Source organism: Heptranchias perlo, chromosome 21, assembly GCF_035084215.1.
Source record: "Heptranchias perlo isolate sHepPer1 chromosome 21, sHepPer1.hap1, whole genome shotgun sequence".
NCBI lineage: Eukaryota > Metazoa > Chordata > Chondrichthyes > Hexanchiformes > Hexanchidae > Heptranchias > Heptranchias perlo.
Window position 1 is genome coordinate 1,451,025 of NC_090345.1, and position 16,665 is coordinate 1,467,689.

The 16,665-nt window shown below is 47.7% G+C and overlaps 1 protein-coding gene across 4 annotated transcripts in view; it reads left to right on the top strand.

The window, feature by feature from the left end:
- LOC137339899 (cytosolic purine 5'-nucleotidase) overlaps window positions 1–16,665 on the top strand; it is a 143,761-nt gene that overhangs the window by 19,191 nt on the left and 107,905 nt on the right. For all 4 annotated transcript variants that reach the window (XM_068001947.1, XM_068001948.1, XM_068001945.1 and 1 more), the window contains exon 3: window positions 10,881–10,954. In XM_068001947.1, the coding sequence (XP_067858048.1) occupies window positions 10,881–10,954 (74 nt within the window). The remainder of the gene's footprint in view (window positions 1–10,880; window positions 10,955–16,665) is intronic.

Sequence of the window (16,665 nt, forward strand, 5' to 3'; positions counted from 1 at the left end):
AGGCTTAAACCTGGGTCCTAAAGGGAAAAGAATTTGGTTCCAGGATTAGTTAGTTCTGTAGAGAGACTGTGTGTAACTTGGGATGGAGAGAACTTGGAATGATATGGAAACGGGCTGTTGTCTTTTACATCCATCATTCTCCTCCCGTAGGTGCTGAGTCTCGCTGGGATACGGTGCCATGGGTTCTGGAAGCCCTTTGGTGCCTCACCAGTGATCACTCTTCATTTTGAGAGTCTGGACACTTAGAGTGCTAAATTGGGCCGTGTAGCACCCGTTGTTTCGGTGCTACACGGCCCCTCCGACATCCAAGATGGCGTCTTGGATGCACACGCATGTTTCCTGCGTGAAGTGTGCCAGACGCCATCTTGGTATAGGAGTTAGCGCGTGCGCTAACCCCGAACGCTGGAAGCATGTAAAGTAGGGAGAAAATGGCTGCAATCAGTGTGCAACGCTGATTTAAAGTGATGCACACAATTTTGGACCTTAACGCTCAATTCAACGCCAGTCTTATCCCCGACCATCTAAACGTTTCTTACAGTGCCTGAAGGACCCCCCCACCAGCGCTATTTAAAGGGCCATGCAGGTGTTGCAGGTTAGTTGCTGGATTATTGCTTCTGGCTGCTGGAGGAGTAGGAAGTGTTTTTTGAAGCTCCCTATTCTTATTCAGAGTTCCGACACTACTTTTGAGTGCTTTGGCAGGTATTGCCTTACAGGTTGGGAAACTACAACCCTGGTGGAACAACATTCCTGGCAACCATGGGCGGTCTGCTAGGACTCCCGTTGTGCATTGAGCATGACTGGGAGCATGCAGAGAGGCCACACCTAGCGGTCAAGCTGCAAGGCGACTGAGGACGAGGAGACGCAGGGCACTGCGCAGGAGGCCCTACCCAATGAGGGCCTTCAGGGATCAATTCTCTTACCTCAACATGACCGAGGAGGATTGCATCCGACGCCTGAGGTTCACCAAGGAAGCCGTCACCGAGATCTGTCAACTGGTGCGGCCACAACTGCAGCCTCAGAGCAGGGCGAGGACAGCATTGCCTGTGGCTGTGAAGGTCACCGTGGTGCTGAATTTCTACAGCTCAGGAGCATTTCAGGCCTCTGCTGGCGACATGTGCAACATCTCGTCGTATGCAGTGCACTGCTGCATAAGGGAGGTCACAGACGCACTGTATCACATGAGGAACAGGTTCATCACCTTCCCTCTCCACAGACAATCAGAACGAGTGAGCACGGGGGTGCGCCTGCATTGCTGGCTTTCCCATGGTGCAGGGTGCCATGGACTGCACACACATTCCCCTGCGTGCCCTGCACATCAACTCGGCTGTCTTCGTCAACTGAGGGGCTTCCACTCCCTCAACATGCAGCTGGTGTGCGACCACACGCATCGCATCTTGGAGGTCGATGCCCGCTATCCTGTGAGTAGTCACAACGCCTTCGATATGTGGCAGTCCTATCTCTATCCCTTGGGTGCTGGGGCCAATCGTAACACTGCTACTGCAGCCCTGGCTGCGATCAGCTAACTCGGCACAGACCAGGGATGGAACCAGGGCCCTCCTGGTCTGCACGCTCAATCACCCGCCGCTTTTGGCAACTCAACCATTACAGGAGTGTTTGTAATAACTTCTGTGTAAAATACCTCCCTGTTGTGTACATTTTTCAGTATTTTTATTAAAGAATGAGCTGCCTTTCCCAGGAATATGAAAACATCTGCGGGTGTGAGTTGTGCATGGGTGTTTGCGATGGGAAATGCTGTCTGATTAATCCCCTCTGTGCTGTACAGCCAAAGACCCATTGGAACAAACTGTTTTTGACATTAATCTAAATTTAAATTTGCAAACTGCTCCTGAGGATTTATGTATAACATCCCTTATGTGAATTCCGTCCTCGTCTGATTGACTCAGTACAATAAAGGCCAACAAAGGATTTGTAAGCCAGTTATATAAAGAGGAATGAAGTCTCCCAGTCACACATCTGGTGTGGGTCAAACATCTGGGAATAAATACAGGTGCACAACTCCTATGATCGTGTCATAGGTAAAGGCACTGCCTGGTGCTGTATTGATCCACACAGACCAGAAGGGCCATTCTGAATTCTTGGTCTGCATTGAGTTCACAGATTTCAGTTGGTGGTGGCGGTGGGTGGGGAGAGGAAAGAGAGTGAGCGAGTGTGTTTGTGTGTTTGAAAATGTACAATTCAGCTAGGGTACCTGTACCTGATCACTATCCAGTGCGTGCGTGTATGTGTGTGTTTTGGGTGAGGATAGCTTTGGACCTACCAGTGGTGCCCAGTTGGTCAAATATCACTCACTGTTTGGGCTCACAGATGAAGAGTGGCTCGGGTGAGGTACAGGAGAGCAGCTGGTGGCCAGGAAACCAGGACAGAAGGGAATCCATGTCATGTGTGAGGCGTGTTTAATCCCCAATTTGCAAGGTCTGAAAAGCCTTTCAAATAAGAGAGCATTGTGGGGAGTGGGGAAAACTTTATAACTAGAGGGCTAGAATATAAAGGGAAGGAAATTTTGCTACAGCTGTACAAAGCCCTGGTTATACCACATCTGGAGCACTGGGTACAGTTCTGGGCACCGCACCTCAGAAAGGATATGTTGGCCTTGGAAGGAGTGCAGTGCAGATTCACCCGAATGTTACCAGGGCACCAAGGGTTAGATTATGAGGAGAGATTACATAAACTAAGCTTGTATTCCCTGGAATATAGAAGGTTAAGGGGTGATTTGATTGCGGTTTTTAGGATTGTGAAAGGAATTGATAGGGTGGATAGAGAGAAACTTTTTCCGCTGGTGGGAGAGTCTAGGACAAGGGGACAGAACCTTAAAATCAGAGGCAGGCCATTCAGGAGAGAAGTCAGGAAACACTTTGTCACACAAAGGGCGATAAAAGTGTGGAACTCTCTCCCACAAAAAGCAGTAGATGCTCAATTAATAATTTTAAATCTGAGCTCGATCGATTTTAGCAAGCCACGGGTATTAAGGAATATGGAGCCAAGGCCGGGGGAAGGGGTTAGGATACAGATCAGCCATGATCTCATTGAATGTGGAACCGGCTCGAGGGGCTGAATGGTCCCCTGTTCCTATGTTCCGAAAAGCGGAGAGTTGGGGAGTCTCTGACAGTTAATGGAATCCCTGAAACACTCCTGTTTCAAAGCAGGAGATTAGTGGGATTTACAATGACCTTGGTTTGAAATGTCCTTCATTAAACTTCTACCAGCCTGAGTCCGCTCAACTGGAATGTGCTGAAACATTTCTTGGGTAGTTCAATTTCAGGCTTCATTATAACTCCAGCTTGTTAGGAGAAAGGTCACACTCCCAGATCAGCAACATTATATAAAAGGTCTTCAGACAACATAAAGGAAATGGGTGTGTGTCACATGCCTCAGCAGTGCTGCTGGTTCTGAGAGGAGCAGAGCCACAAGGGCAGTCCATATCCATATTCATACCAAGAACGCGAGAGTTGCTACAGCTGCACTTCATCATTCGCTGGAATACAAGCCGTGAAGCTTCATCAGTACTGTTTAGTTCCATGACTCACTGGTTAGTGTTTTTTTTTCAGTGCTTGTGGAGCTTCACTTGGAGCTGGTGTACTTGGTCACCACCTGCGTCCCTTCCGACACTGCGTGCTTAGCCAGCTCCCCTGGGCAGAGGAAGCGCATGGCGGTCTGGATCTCCCGGGAGCTGATGGTTGTGTGCTTGTTGTAATGGGCTGGGCGGGAAGCCTCACCCGCAATGCGCTGGAAAGTATCGTTCACGAAGAAGCTCGTGATACTTATGGCCTTGGAGGAGATGCAGGTGTCGGGGTGAACCTGCTCCATCCCTCTGTAGATGGAGATAGAGTAGTCTTCCTTCCACAACCTTCTCCACTTCCTGCTGCCTTTTGCGTTCCTGGACCTTTCATAAAAACGTAGTGGAAGGGTGGTTAGGCCCCACAAACCCCATCTACTCACCGTCTTACTTTCCCTTCATCCTCCCTCTCCAGAGGCACATCGACTCATCTTTAAACCCCATTTATATGTTTGCTCCAACATACTTAGTTATATTTTGGAGATAAACTTTCATTCCAATGGCCTGCCATCCAGGACTATTGGATGTTACTATAATGAACTTATGATTAAGAAAGAAAATGCTCAAACTACTTTTGTGCAAATGGTGTGAAGGTGCAATTTTATAATAAGAAATTGTGTTGGATGGGTCAAAGTTCAGTGACACAAGGCTACCAAAATTATAAAATGTTACAAACCAATTTGTGATGATGAAAGAAAGGGTCTAATTGCAGCACGGTAAAAGATTGTTGAGAGAGTTGACATTTGCGAGGAGTTCAAACTTTTGCAAATAAATCTGGGTAATGGAATTCACCTACTGTAGAAAGGCAGATGTCAGTTGTGTGCAGAAACTATTGCATTTGGAGGGATAGTTATGAGGGTGAATGGGTTTCATAAAACCATAGAAATAATAGCACAGGAGGCGGCCATTCAGCCAAACACAGCTGTGCCAGGTTTATGTCCACTTAGGTTACAGTTACAATGCTGGACATCAGTAACTGGGTAAACCTGATGACAAGCCCCTTCCCATCCAAAAAACACACATCTACCTCTCCATAACACCAATCAATTTAGAGAGGGGAATGGGCTGAGGGAATAGAGGGAAAAAGGCAGTATAAATCAAAGGAGTTAGTTGTGAAAGTCAGCATTGAAACCACACAACTTGCTTTTGAATCTATTCACAGAATCTTTTAACGCAGGCGAATTATGGATTGTTGGAATAAACAGTTTCACTTTGTATTAATTGAGAAACTGAAATTATATTTTTAGAATGCATTCAAAACAAATTAACAGTACTGATACTTGATTTCTCCAATAACAAGGAGGAGGAATGGGAATAAGAGCAACAGCCAAGGTTTCTGCAATTAATCACCATCCAGTCATCTCCCAAGTGCACCTGTGGATTTGGGTGAAGATATCATATTTCTCCAGTAATGCTTGACATTTACCAAGGCTGGACCCTCCCCTCCCCATTCTCTGACTGGGAAACACAAAGAAAAACCGTTGCCAGATCCTCCTGAACTCGAGTGCAGTTATGCTGCCACTTTTGTAACACTGCAGAGGTTCTGGCTTCACAGTATAATTCTGGATTCAGTCCCTTTCTGCCTCTAGCACCCAGCAGTCTGAGATTACCACATCCTTCAGGAGGCTGTCTCACACCACATGCAGCTCAACTCCAGTGGGCCGTCGAGCTGGACATGAAAAAGTGCTTAGGTGGTCAATTAGCAGTATTGCCCCCTGTCTGAAACCAGTATCACTGCAGCACAAGAGTAAAGTGGGGGCTGGACTCACCAGATGATTATTTTGAAGTCAATGGGAATCAGGGGGAAAACTCTCCAGTGGCTGGAGTCATACCTAGCACAAAGGAAGATGGTAGTGGTTGTTGGAGGCCAATCATCCCAGCCCCAGGACATTGCTGCAGGAGTTCCTCAGGGCAGTGTCCGAGGCCCAACCATCTTCAGCTGCTTCATCAATGACCTTCCCTCCATCATAAGGTCAGAAATGGGGATGTTCGCTGATGATTGCACAGTGTTCAGTTCCATTCGCAACCCCTCAGATAATGAAGCAGTCCGAGCCCGCATGCAGCAAGACCTGGACAACATCCAGGCTTGGGCTGATAAGTAGCAAGTAACATTCGCGCCAGACAAGTGCCAGGCAATAACCATCTCCAACAAGAGAGAGTCTAACCACCTCCCCTTGACATTCAACAGCATTACCATCGCCGAATCCCCCACCATCAACATCCTGGGGGGTCACCATGACCAGAAACTTAACTGGACCAGCCATATAAATACAGTGGCTACGAGAGCAGGTCAGAGGCTGGGTATTCTGCGGCAAGTGACTCACCTCCTGACTCCCCAAAGCCTTTCCACCATCTACAAGGCACAAGTGAGGAGTGTGATGGAATACTCTCCACTTGCTTGGATGAGTGCAGTTCCAACAACACTCAAGAAGCTCGACACCATCCAAGATAAAGCAGCCCGCTTGATTGGCACCTCATCCACCACCCTAAACATTCACTCCCTTCACCACCAGCGCACAGTGGCTGCAGTGTGTACCATCCACAGGATGCACTGCAGCAACTCGCCAAGGTTTCTTCGACAGCACCTCCCAAACCCGCGACCTCTACCACCTAGAAGGACAAGAGCAGCAGGTACATGGGAACAACACCATCTGCACGTTCCCCTCCAAGTCACACACCATCCCAACTTGGAAATATATCGCCGTTCCTTCATTGTCGCTGGGTCAAAATCCTGGAACTCTCTTCCTAACAGCACTGTGGGAGAACCGTCACTACGCGGACTGCAGCAGCTCAAGAAGGCGGCTCACCACCACCTTCTCAAGGGCAATTAGGGATGGGCAATAAATGCTGGCCTCGCCAGCGACGCCCACATCCCATGAACGAATAAAAAAAAAAGTATCTCCCTATGATTAGGTGACCGGAACTCTCCTTTCTCTCTTTCCCGCTCTCCTTTCCCTCTTCTCTCTCTCTCCTCTTTCCCCATCTCTCCCGCTGTCTCCTTCCAAAAAGGTAACCTATGTGTGGAGGCGGAGGATTGGAGGACTGCTAACGTTGGACCCTTGTTTAAAAAGGGAGAAGGATAGACCGGGTAATCACAGGCCAGTCAGTGTAACCTCAGTGGTGGGCAAATTATTGGAATCAATTCTGAGAGACAGTATAAACCGTCATTTAGAAAGGCACGGATTAAGCAAGGACAGTCAACATAGATTTGTTAAGGGAATGTCGTGTCTGACTAACTTGATTGAATTTTTTGAGGCGGTAACAAGGCGGGTCGATGAGGGTAGTGCGTCTGATGTAGTCTACATGGATTTTAGCAAGGCTTTTGACAAGGTCCCACATGGCAGACTGGTCAAAAAAGTACAAGCCCATGGGATCCAAGGGAGAGTGGCAAATTGGATCCAAAATTGGTTCAGTGACAGGAAGCATAGGGTAATGGTCAACGGGTGTTTTTGTGACTGGGAAGCTGTTTCCAGTGGGATTCCGCAGGGCTCAGTACTAGGTCCCTTGCTTTTTGTGCTATATATTAATGATTTGGACTTAAATGTAGGGGGCATGATTGAGATGATGATACAAAAATTGGCCGTGTGGTTGATAGTGAGTAGGAAAGCTTTAGACTGCAGGAAGATATCAATGGACTGGTCGGGTGGGCAGAAAAGTGGCAAATGGAATTCAATCTAGAGAAGTGTGAGGTAATGCATTTGGGGAGGGCAAACAAGGCAAGGGAATACACAATAACTGGGAGGATACTGAGAGGTGTAGAGGAACAGAGGGACCTTGGAGTGCATGTCCACAGATCCCTGAAGGTAGCAGATCAGGTAGAAAAGATGATTAAGAAAGCATACGGGATACTTTCCTTTATTAGCCGAGGCATAGAATATAAGAGCAGGGAGGTTATGTTAGAACTGTATAAGAACATAAGAGATAGGAGCAGGAGTAGGCCATTTGGCCCTTCGAGCCTGCTCCCCATTCAATGAGATCAAGGCTGATCTGATTCTGGCCCCAACTCTACTTTCCCGCCTGTTCCCCATATCCTTTGACTTCCTTGCTGATCAAAAATTTGTCTAACTCAGCCTTGAATACATTCAATGACTCAGCCTCCACCGCTCTTTGCGGCAAAGAATTCCAAAAGTTCACAACCCTCTGAGAGAAGAAATTTCTCTTCATTTCCATCTTAAATGGGCAACCCCTTATTCTGAGACTATGCCCCCTAGTTCTAGATTCCCCTATGAGGGGAAACATCCTCTCAGCATTAACCCTGTCAAGCCCCCTCAGAATCTTATATGTTTCAATAAGATCTCCTCTCATTCTTCTAAACTCCAGTAAGTATAGGCCCAACCTGTTCAATCTTTCCTCATAAGACAACCCTTCCATACCCGGAATCAACCTAGTGAACCTTCTCTGGATCGCCTCGAATGCAAGTATATCCTTCCTTAAATAAGGGGACGAAAACTGTACGCAGTACTCCAGGTGTGGTCTCACCAGCACCCTGTACAGTTGTAGCAAGACTTCCCTGATTTTATACTCCATCCCCCTTAAAATAAAGGCCAATATTCCGTTTGCCTTCCCAATTACCTCCTGCACCTGTATGCTAACTTTTTGTGTTTCATGTATGAGGACACCCAAATCCCTCTGTACTGCAGCATTCTGTAGTCTTTCTCCATTTATATAATATTTTGCTTTTTTATTCTTCCTACTAAAGTGGATGACTTCACATTTTCCCACATTATATTCCATCTGCCAAATTTTTGCCTATTCGCTTAACCTGTCAATATCCCTTTGCAGACACTTTGTGTCCTCATCGCAACTTGCTTTTCCACCTATCTTTGTATCATCAGCAAATTTGGCCACAGTACACTCGCTTCCTTCATCCAAGTCATTGATATTGATTGCAAATAGTTGAGGCCCCAGCACTGAGCCCTGCGGCACCCCACTAGTTACAGATTGCCATTTTGAAAATGACCCTTTTATCCCGACTCTCTGCTTTCTGTTAGTTAGCCAATCCTCTGTTCATGCTGATATATTACCCCCAACACCATGAGCTCTTATCTTGTGCAGTAATCTTTTATGTGGCACCTTATCGAATGCCTTTTGGAAATCCAAATATACTACATCTACTGGTTTCCCCTTTATCCACCCTCTTCATTACTGCCTCAAAGAACTCTAATAAATTTGTCAGACATTATTTCCCTTCATAAAACCATGTTGACTCTCCTTGATTGTATTATGAGTCTCTAAATGTCCTGCTACTACTTCCTTAATAATCGATTCTAGCATTTTCCCAATGACAGATGTTAGGCTAATTGGCCTATAGTTACCTGCTTTCTGTCTCCCTCCTTTCTTGAATAGGGGTGTTACATTTGCGGTTTTCCAATCCGCTGGGACCTTTCCAAAATCTAATGAATTTTGGAAGATTACAACCAATGCATCCACTAAGACCCTCGGATGCAAACCATCGGGTACCGGGGACTTGTCAGCCTTTAGACCCATTAGTTTACCTAGTACTTTTTCTCTAGTGATAGTGATTGTTTTTAGATCCTCCCTCTCCTTTGCCCTTGATTTTCTACTATTATTGGTATGTTATTAGTGTCTTCTACTGTGAAGACAGATACAAAATATCTGTTCAATGTCTCTGCCATTTCCTTGTTTTCCATTATTATTTCCCCAGTCTCATCCTCTAAGGGACCTATACTTACTGTAGCTACTCTCTTCCTTTTTACATACTTGTAAAAGCTCTTACTGCCAGTTTTTAATATTTCTTGCTAGTTTACTCTCTCAATCTATTTTCTCCCTTTTTATTTTTTTTTAGTCCTTTGCTGGTTTCTAAAGTTTTCCCAATCTTCGGGCTTACCACTAACCTTAGCCACGTTGATGCCTTTTCTTTTCACTTGATACCATCCTTAGTTAGCCATGGTTGGTGCACCCTTCTCGTGGAGTCTTACCTCCTGACTGAAACATATTTTTGTTGAGAGTCATAAAATATCTTTTTAAATGTCTGCCACTGCTTATCCACCGTCATACCATCTAATCTGTTTTCCCAGTCCATTTTAGCCAACTCTGTCCTCATGCCATTGTAATTGCCCTTATTTAGGTTTAATACAGAAGTTTCAGATCCAAGATCCTCACTCTCAAACTGGATGTGAAATTTTATCATATTATGATCACTGTTTCCCAAGGGATCCTTTACTTTGAGGACATTAATTAATCCTGTCTCATTACCCATTACCAGATCTAAAATGGCCTGTTCCTTGGTTGGTTCCACAACGTATTGTTCTAAGAAACATTAGTTAGGCCACAGCTTGAGTACTGTGCACAGTTCTGGTCACCACATTACAGGAAAGATGTGATTGCACTAGAGAGGGTACAGAGGAGATTTACAAGGATGTTGCCAGGACTTGAGAATTTTAGCTATGAAGAAAGATTGGATAGGCTGGGATTGTTGAGCAGAAAGGGCCTCTGGAGTTTAGAAGAATGAGAGGTGATCCCATTGAAACATATAAGATTATGAGGGGGCTTGACAGGGTAGATGCTGAGAGGTTGTTTCCCATAGCTGGAGAATCTAGAACTAGGGGCCATAGTCCCACGTTAAGGGGTCGGCCATTTAAGACTGAGATGACTTCCCCCCCCGCCCCTTTTCGCTCGCGCCCGCTCCTCCCCCTTTTCGCTCGTGCCCGCTCCCCCCCTTTTCACTCGTGCCCGCTCCCCCCTTTTCGCTCGTGCCCACTCCCCCCCTTTTCTCTCGCGCCCGCTGCCCCCCTTTTCTCTCGCGCCCGCTGCCCCCTTTTTCGCTCGCGCCCGCTGCCCCCTTTTTCGCTCGCGCCCGCTGCCCCCTTTTTCGCTCGCGCCCGCTGCCCCCTTTTTCGCTCGCGCCCGCTGCCCCCTTTTTCGCTCGCGCCCGCTGCCCCCTTTTTCGATCGCGCCCGCTGCCCCCTTTTTCGATCGCGCCCGCTGCCCCCCTTTTTCGATCGCGCCCGCTGCCCCCTTTTTCGCTCGCGCCCGCTGCCCCCTTTTTCGCTCGCGCCCGCTGCCCCCTTTTTCGCTCGCGCCCGCTGCCCCCCTTTTTCGCTCGCGCCCGCTGCCCCCTTTTTCGCTCGCGCCCGCTGCCCCCTTTTTCGCTCGCGCCCGCTCCCCCCTTTTTCGCTCGCGCCCGCCTCCCCCCCTTTTCGCTCGCGCCCGCTCCTCCCCCCTTTTCGCTCGCGCCCGCTCCCCCCACCTTTTCGCTCGCGCCCGCTCCCCCCCCCTTTTCTCTCGCACCCGCTCCCCCCCTCTTTCCCTTGTAATGATGGTGAGTTTGTTTTTCCTTTTTCAGAGTTTTTGTTAACCGTAGTTTGGCGATGGAGAAGATTAAATGCTTTGGATTTGACATGGACTACACCCTAGCAGGTGAGCAGTGCTGTACAGCTCGTTCTCATGGAATTCCTCAATTATTTACTGTACTAAACTCTCTCCAATTCAGATACTACTGATCAGATGCAGTGAGTTTATTATTACATTTTTTCCCCCTAACTATCTTCCCAGCTGAAGGAGCTGACACCTCCTTGGCTCTATGAGCACTGGCAGCCTCCAGTACCTTGTCTCATGGGATCAGTCTGCATGTATGACCTTGGGCGGTGAGTGTTGGCAAGCTGCTCGACTGTAGTCGTCATCACAGCCGTTTCTGACCTTGCATGACATCGACACACTCTCACGTTCCAGCAGGAGTGGGAACCCTGATGGAATCCCCCCAACCCAGAGGCACGGGGCACAGTTATAACATTCAATCTACAGTTCTGGCTGACACCGTGAAGACCACCCTGAGCTGGAATGGAGTGCAATAACCTGCCCAGAAATTTACATTTCAATCAAATAGACAGTTCCCTAAATCAAGAGGGAAATGGGCCTGGCACCAGTGTAGGAGGCAACTGACGAGTTGGTCCTAAACAAGTGGGCAAACTGTATGAGCTGAATGCTTTTTCTTTTCTTCTTTGTGTTCCGATATACGTTGCAAGTAGAGCAGTGCGAGGAAGTTGCACAGCACAACCACTCTGGGCTCGGACCAGAATGGCCATTCTAGCCCCCCAGCGCATACTGCCAACTTTTCCAGATTGCTTTGCATTCACTGGCATCAGCTGTGCTGACAAACCCAAGTATTTCCTATTCTCTTCCCAGTGAAGCAGTCAGACAAACTGCACACTGTGATTCCTGCCGTGTCAGGGGATTTCAGACTCTCAGTTCTTGAAACTAGTGGAATGCAGGAACCTCAGTATTGGCAACAGCAGAGAACTTCATATAGGAGGATGCTGGTGTGTAGGTTTGTCTGAGCACTGGGCAGAACTGAAGGGGTTTAGTTGGGAGCGGGGAGAAGGCTGAGCTGACAGTGACACTGCCGTCGTGTGGGCTCTTCTCTTAACAACAACAACTTGCATTTATATAGCGCCTTTAACGTAGTAAAACATCCCAAAGTGCTTCGCAGGAGCGATTATCAAACTAAATTTGACACCAAGCCACATAAGGGGATATTAGGACAGGTGACCAAAAGCTTGGTCAAAAAAGTAGGTTTTAAGGAGCGTCTTAAAGGAGGAGAGAGAGGTAGAGAGATTTAGGGAGGGAATTCCAGAGCTTAGGGCCTAGGCAGCTGAAGGAACAGCCGCCAATGGTGGGACGATTAAAATCAGGGGATGTAAAAGAGGCCAGAATTGGAGGAGTGCAGAGATCTCGGAGGGTTGTAGGGCTGGAGGAGGTTAGAGAGATAGGGAGAGGCGAGGCCATGGAGGAATTTGAAGACAACGATGACCATTTTAAAATTGAGGCTTTCCCAGACCGGGAGCCAATGTAGTTCAGTGAGCACTGGTTTGATGGGTGAAAGGGACTTGGTGCGAGTTAGGATACGGGCAGCAGAGTTTTGGATGAGCTCAAGTTTATGGAGGATGAAAGATGGGAGGCTGGCCAGGAGACCATTGGAATAGTCCAGTCTGGAGATAACAAAGGCATGAGTGTGAGTTTCAGCAGCAGATGAGCTGAGGCAGGGGCAGAGATGGGGAGATGTTACAGAAGTGGAAGTAAGTGATCTTGGTGATGAAATGGATATGTGGTCGGAAGCTCATCTCGGGGACAAATAGGACGCCAAGGTTGTGAACAGTCTGGTTCAGCCTCGGACAGTGACCAGGGAGAGGGATGGAGTCGGTAGCTAGGGAACGGAGTTTGTGGCGGGGACTGAAGACAATGGCTTCGGTCTTCCCAATATTTAGTTCGAGGAAATTTTTGCTCATCCAGTATTGGATCATATGATCAGAGTGTGCAATGCACAGGTGTGACCTTGATTCAGCCTTTTTGTTGAGAGATGGAAAGCTGGACTGGAGCTGAGTGGCTCCTCATGGGACAAAATGAGGACAGAAAGAAAAATTTAAATTGAGCTCACTGAATGGCTCTGTGGGGAAAATGGTGTGATTTTACTCAGCTGCACAGACCCATACAGATTGGAGGGCCCTAAGTTCGATCATGGACTGTATTGTCTGAGCTGGGACACCAATTGTGGGGGGCTACAGTTGGCCTCAGCATCCAGGGGCTTGGCGGGTGGGGGGGTGCGAGGGATGAGCTGGGGTTCTGGCTCCTGGACTGGCATTTCAGTGCATTGCTGGAAGTGCCGTTTTTCAGATGACAGGTTAAACTGAGGTTCTGTCTGCCTATTGAGGTGGATGTAAAAGATCCCACGGCACTCTTCAAAGAGAAAGGAGTTTCCTGGTGTCCTGACTAACATCCTTCCCTCAATCAAAATCAACCAGAGTATCTGGTTACTGATTCATTTGCTGTTCGTGGGACCTTGCTGTGCCTAAATTGGCTGTTGCAGTTGTCTACAAAACCGTGATTGCACTTCAGAAGTAACTCATTGGTTGTGAAGTGATTTATGATGTGGTACGGGGCTGCATAAATACAATGTGTGCCTGTGCCTGTCACGGGTGGGTCTGGGTTGGATGTTACCTACTTAGATACAGCACAGGAGGAGGCCATTCGACCCATTGTGCCTGTGTTGGCTCTTTGAAAAAGCTGTCCAATTAGTCCCATTCATAGAATCATAGAACGGTTACAGCACGGAAGGAGGCCATTCGGCTCATCGAGTCCATGCCAGCTCTGTGCAGGACCAGTCCAGCTAGTCTCACTCCCCCGCCCTATCCCTGTAACCCTGCAAGTTTTTTCCTTTCAAGTACTTAGCCAGTTCCCTTTTGAAGGCCATGATTGAATCTGCCTCTATCACCCCCCCCCCCCCCCACCTCGGGCAGTGCATTCCAGATCCTAACCACTCGCTGTGTAGAGAAAGGTTTTCCTCATGTCACCTTTGGTTCTTTTGGCAATCACCTTAAATCTATGTCCTCTGGTTCTTGACCCTTCTGCCAATGGGAACAGTTTCTCTCCATCTACTCTGTCTAGACCCCTCATGATTTTGAATACCTCTATCAAATCTCCTCTCAACCTTTACTATCCCAAGGAGAACAACCCCAGCTTCTCCGGTCTATCCGCGTATCCAATGCCCCTCATCCCTGGAATCATTCTAGTAAATCTTTTCTGCATCCTGCCTAAGGCCTTCACATCTTACTAAAGTGTGGAGCCCAGAACTGGACACGCTATCCCAGGGGTACGGTAGCATAGTGGTTATGTTACTGGACTAGTAATCCAGAGGCCTGGACTAATAATCCAGAGTCGTGAGTTCAAATCCTGCCACGGCAGCTGGGGAATTTAAATTCAATTAATTAAATAAAATCTGGAATTAAAATACTAGTATCGGTAATGGTGGCTATCAAACTACCGGATTGTCGTAAAAACCCATTTGGTTCATTAATGCCCTTTAGGGAAGGAAACCTGCCGTCCTTACCCGGTCTGGCCTATATGTGATTCCAGACCCACAGCAAAGTGGTTGATTCTTAATTGCCCTCTGAAATGGCCTAGCAAGCCACTCAGTTGTAAAATTTTGCTAAAAAAAGTCACAATAAGAATAAAACCAGACGGACCACTAGGCACCGGACACGACAAAGGCAAACCAAGCCCAGTCGACCTTGCAAAGTTCTCCTCACTAACATCTGGGGACTTGTGCCGAAATTGGGAGAGCTGTCCCACAGACTAGTCAAGCAACAGCCATACTCACAGAATCATACCTTTCAGCCAACATCCCAGACTCTTCCATCACCATCCCTGGGTATGTCCTGTCCCACCGGCAGGACAGACCCACCAGACGTGGCGGTACAGTGATATACAGTCAGGAGGGAGTGGCCCTGGGAGTCCTCAACATTGACTCCGGACCCCATGAAATCTCATGGCATCACCTCCTGCTGATTACCACCTACCGCCCTCCCTCAGCTGATGAATCGGTCCTCCTCCATGTTGAACACCACTTGGAGGAAGCACTGAGGGTAGCAAGGGCACAGAATGTACTCTGGGTGGGGGACTTCAATGTCCATCACCAAGAGTGGCTCGGTAGCACCACTACTGACCGAGCTGGCTGAGTCCTGAAGGACATAGCTGCCAGACCGGGCCTGTGGCAGGTGGTGAGCGAACCAACATGAGGGAAAAACTTACTTGACCTCGTCCTCACCAACCTAGCTGTCGCAAATGCATCTGTCCATGACAGTATTGGTAGGAGTGACCACCGCACAGTTCTCGTGGAGACGAAGTCCCGTCTTCACACTGAGAACACCATCCAATGTGCTAAATGGGATCGATTCAGAACCGATCTAGCAGCTCAAAACTGGGCATCCATGAGGCACTGTGGGCCATCAGCAGCTGCAGAATTGTATTCCAGCACAATCTGTAACCTCATGGCCCGGCATATTCCTCACTCTACCATTACCAACAAACCAGGGGATCAACCCTGGTTCAATGAGTAGTGTAGAAGAGCATGCCAGGAGCAGCACCAGGCGTACCTAAAAATGAGGTGCCAACCTGGTGAAGCTACAACTCAAGACTACATGCATGCTAAACAGCGGAAGCAACATGCTATAGACAGAGCTAAGCGATTCCAGAACCAACGGATCAGAAGGACAAGAGCAGCAGGCACATGGGAACAACACCACCTGCACGTTTCCCTCCAAGTCACACACCATCCCGACTTGGACATATATCGCCGTTCCTTCATCGTCGCTGGGCACTGTGGGAGAACCTTCACCACACGGACTGCAGCGGTTCAAGAAGGCGGCTCACCACCACCTTCTCAAGGGCAATTAGGGATGGGCTATAAATGCCGGCCTCGCCAGCGACGCCCACATCCCATGAACGAATAAAAAAAAAGTTGTGGTCGAACCAGTGTTTTATAAAGGTTCGTCATGACTTCCTTGATTTTGTATTCCATGCCTCTATTTATAAAGCCCAGGATCCCGTATGCTTTCTTAACCGCTTTCTCAACTGTGCACATACACCCTCAGATCTCTCTGTTCCTGTACCCCTTTTAGAGTTGTGCCCTCTAGTTTATATTGCCTCTCCTCGTTCTTCCTACTGAAATGTATCAAATAGCATTTTTCTGCATTAAATTTCATCTGCCACGTGTCCGCCCATTCCACCAGCCTGTCTATATCCTCTTGAAGTCTATCACTATCCTCCTCACTGTTCACTACACTTCCAAGTTTTGTGTCATCTGGAAATTTTGAAATTGTGCCCTGTACACCCAAGTCCAAGTCATTAATATATATCAAGAAAAGCTCTTTCCCCATTGCCCTGTAAATTTTTTCCCTTCGAGTATTTATCTAATTCCCTTTTGAAAGTTATTATTGAATCTGCTTCCACCGCCCTTTCAGGCAGCGCATTCCAGATCATAACAACTCACTGCGTAAAAACAATGTTTCTCATGTCCCCTCTGGCTCTTTTGCCGATCACCTTAAATCTGTGTCCTCTGGTTACTGACCCTTCTGCCACTGGAAACAGTTTCACCTTATTTACTCTATCAAAACTCTTCATGATTTTGAATACCTCTATCAAATCTCCCCTTAACCTTCTCTGTTCTAAGGAGAACAACCCCAGCTTCTCCAGTCTCTCCACATAACTGATCTCTGGTACCATTCTGGTAAATCTCTTCTGAACTCTCTTTAAGGCCTTGACATCCTTTCTAAAGTGTGGTGCCCAGAATTGAACAC